Raw genomic sequence first — 1,162 nt, 5'->3', positions numbered from 1 at the left:
CCTGGGGCGCGGTGCGGTGAATTGCCCCGCATCGTTCACCGGCCGAAGAGTTGTGCCCTGCATCTTGTACTCCCACGACTGTGCTGGCGCTTGCCCCGCCTTCACCTCCATCCGCATCTCCGCTTCGTCGCCCCCTTCGCCCTCGGGAAACCCCAAGACGTGGCTCCACCTCGCCTTGAGCACAGAGTCGTAGAAGCCCTCCGGCAACGGCCGTCTGGCAATTTCCTTCACCCGCCACGCCCTTTCGAGTACCTCCGCCACCTCAAGGGCGGCGTTGAGTTTCCTCCTCGTAATAGCAGCAACGATGCCCTTCTGATGAAAGTCCCTCCAGTCCTGGAGATTGCCCACCCTGTGCTCCATAAGATTGTACGTGTCAAACAGAAGCGCGTACTTCTGATACGCTGGTAAGCGGAGAATAGTCCCGCGAAGCTCCGGGTCCGTGACGTACCTCTCAGGCCTCTGAATAACCACCCCCATCATTACACCGTGGCCTTCGTCGAGCACGAACTTGGGGACCAAGGTACTTAATGATGAAGTCGTTTAGCGTCATTTGTCCAGTAGCATCTACTCCCTCAAGCCGTAGCACTTCCTCCACGGTACTGTAAAGAGCCCACTGTGGCCCCGCAGGTGCTTCGACCACCCTTCGGCGCTGTGCAGGGGGTTGATCGGAACCGCCGCTGTCGGACCCCGACCTCGCGTGCCGCCGCTGCGCATTCGTGGCGGGGCTCTCCGCGGCAGCGTGAGTTTCTTCTCCGCCTCTTTCAGTCATTGTTTCTTGAGTGTCTTTCCCTTTGTGGTGGGTGTTGTTGTCTTGCGCTGCAGCTGCACACCAACCACCAGCCAAAAGGAGAATGCAAGGGGAGAAGAAGCAAAAATATAGGCACACAGACACACGACCCCACGCAGCCACATTCAGCAATAGGGAGAGAGAGGGCAGCAGCAGCCCACACGGTGCGGGGCACACGCAGTACGCGGCGCACGCCACACCTCAGCTTCCCGCTGAATGGGTGCAGCTCAAACCAACACACAAACACAAATAAACTAAAAACAAACCCCGTGAGGTGAAGCCGAAGCGTGGGGGCGCATCCACCGAGCAGTGGGGACGCGCAGCGACACGTGGGACGACCAGCACACACATTCTCTCTGCTCCCTCGCAGCCCAA

At 59.3% G+C, this 1,162-nt stretch overlaps 1 protein-coding gene across 1 annotated transcript, besides 1 other annotated feature; it reads right to left on the bottom strand.

The window, feature by feature from the left end:
• Nucleotides 1-480, bottom strand: Tco025E_08803 (uncharacterized protein; the record flags this gene model as incomplete). Its single annotated transcript, XM_029375642.1, has 1 exon — nt 1-480. A coding segment is annotated over one exon (480 nt), but the record flags the coding sequence as incomplete, so codon positions are not given.
• Nucleotides 481-1,015: 535 nt separating this feature from the next.
• Nucleotides 1,016-1,053: a microsatellite.
• Between the last annotated feature and the right edge of the window lie 109 nt (nt 1,054-1,162).

Source organism: Trypanosoma conorhini, assembly GCF_003719485.1.
Source record: "Trypanosoma conorhini strain 025E chromosome Unknown Tco_14.4_contig_00880, whole genome shotgun sequence".
Taxonomy (NCBI): Eukaryota; Euglenozoa; class Kinetoplastea; order Trypanosomatida; family Trypanosomatidae; genus Trypanosoma; species Trypanosoma conorhini.
This window is presented reverse-complemented; position numbering and strand designations above follow the sequence as displayed.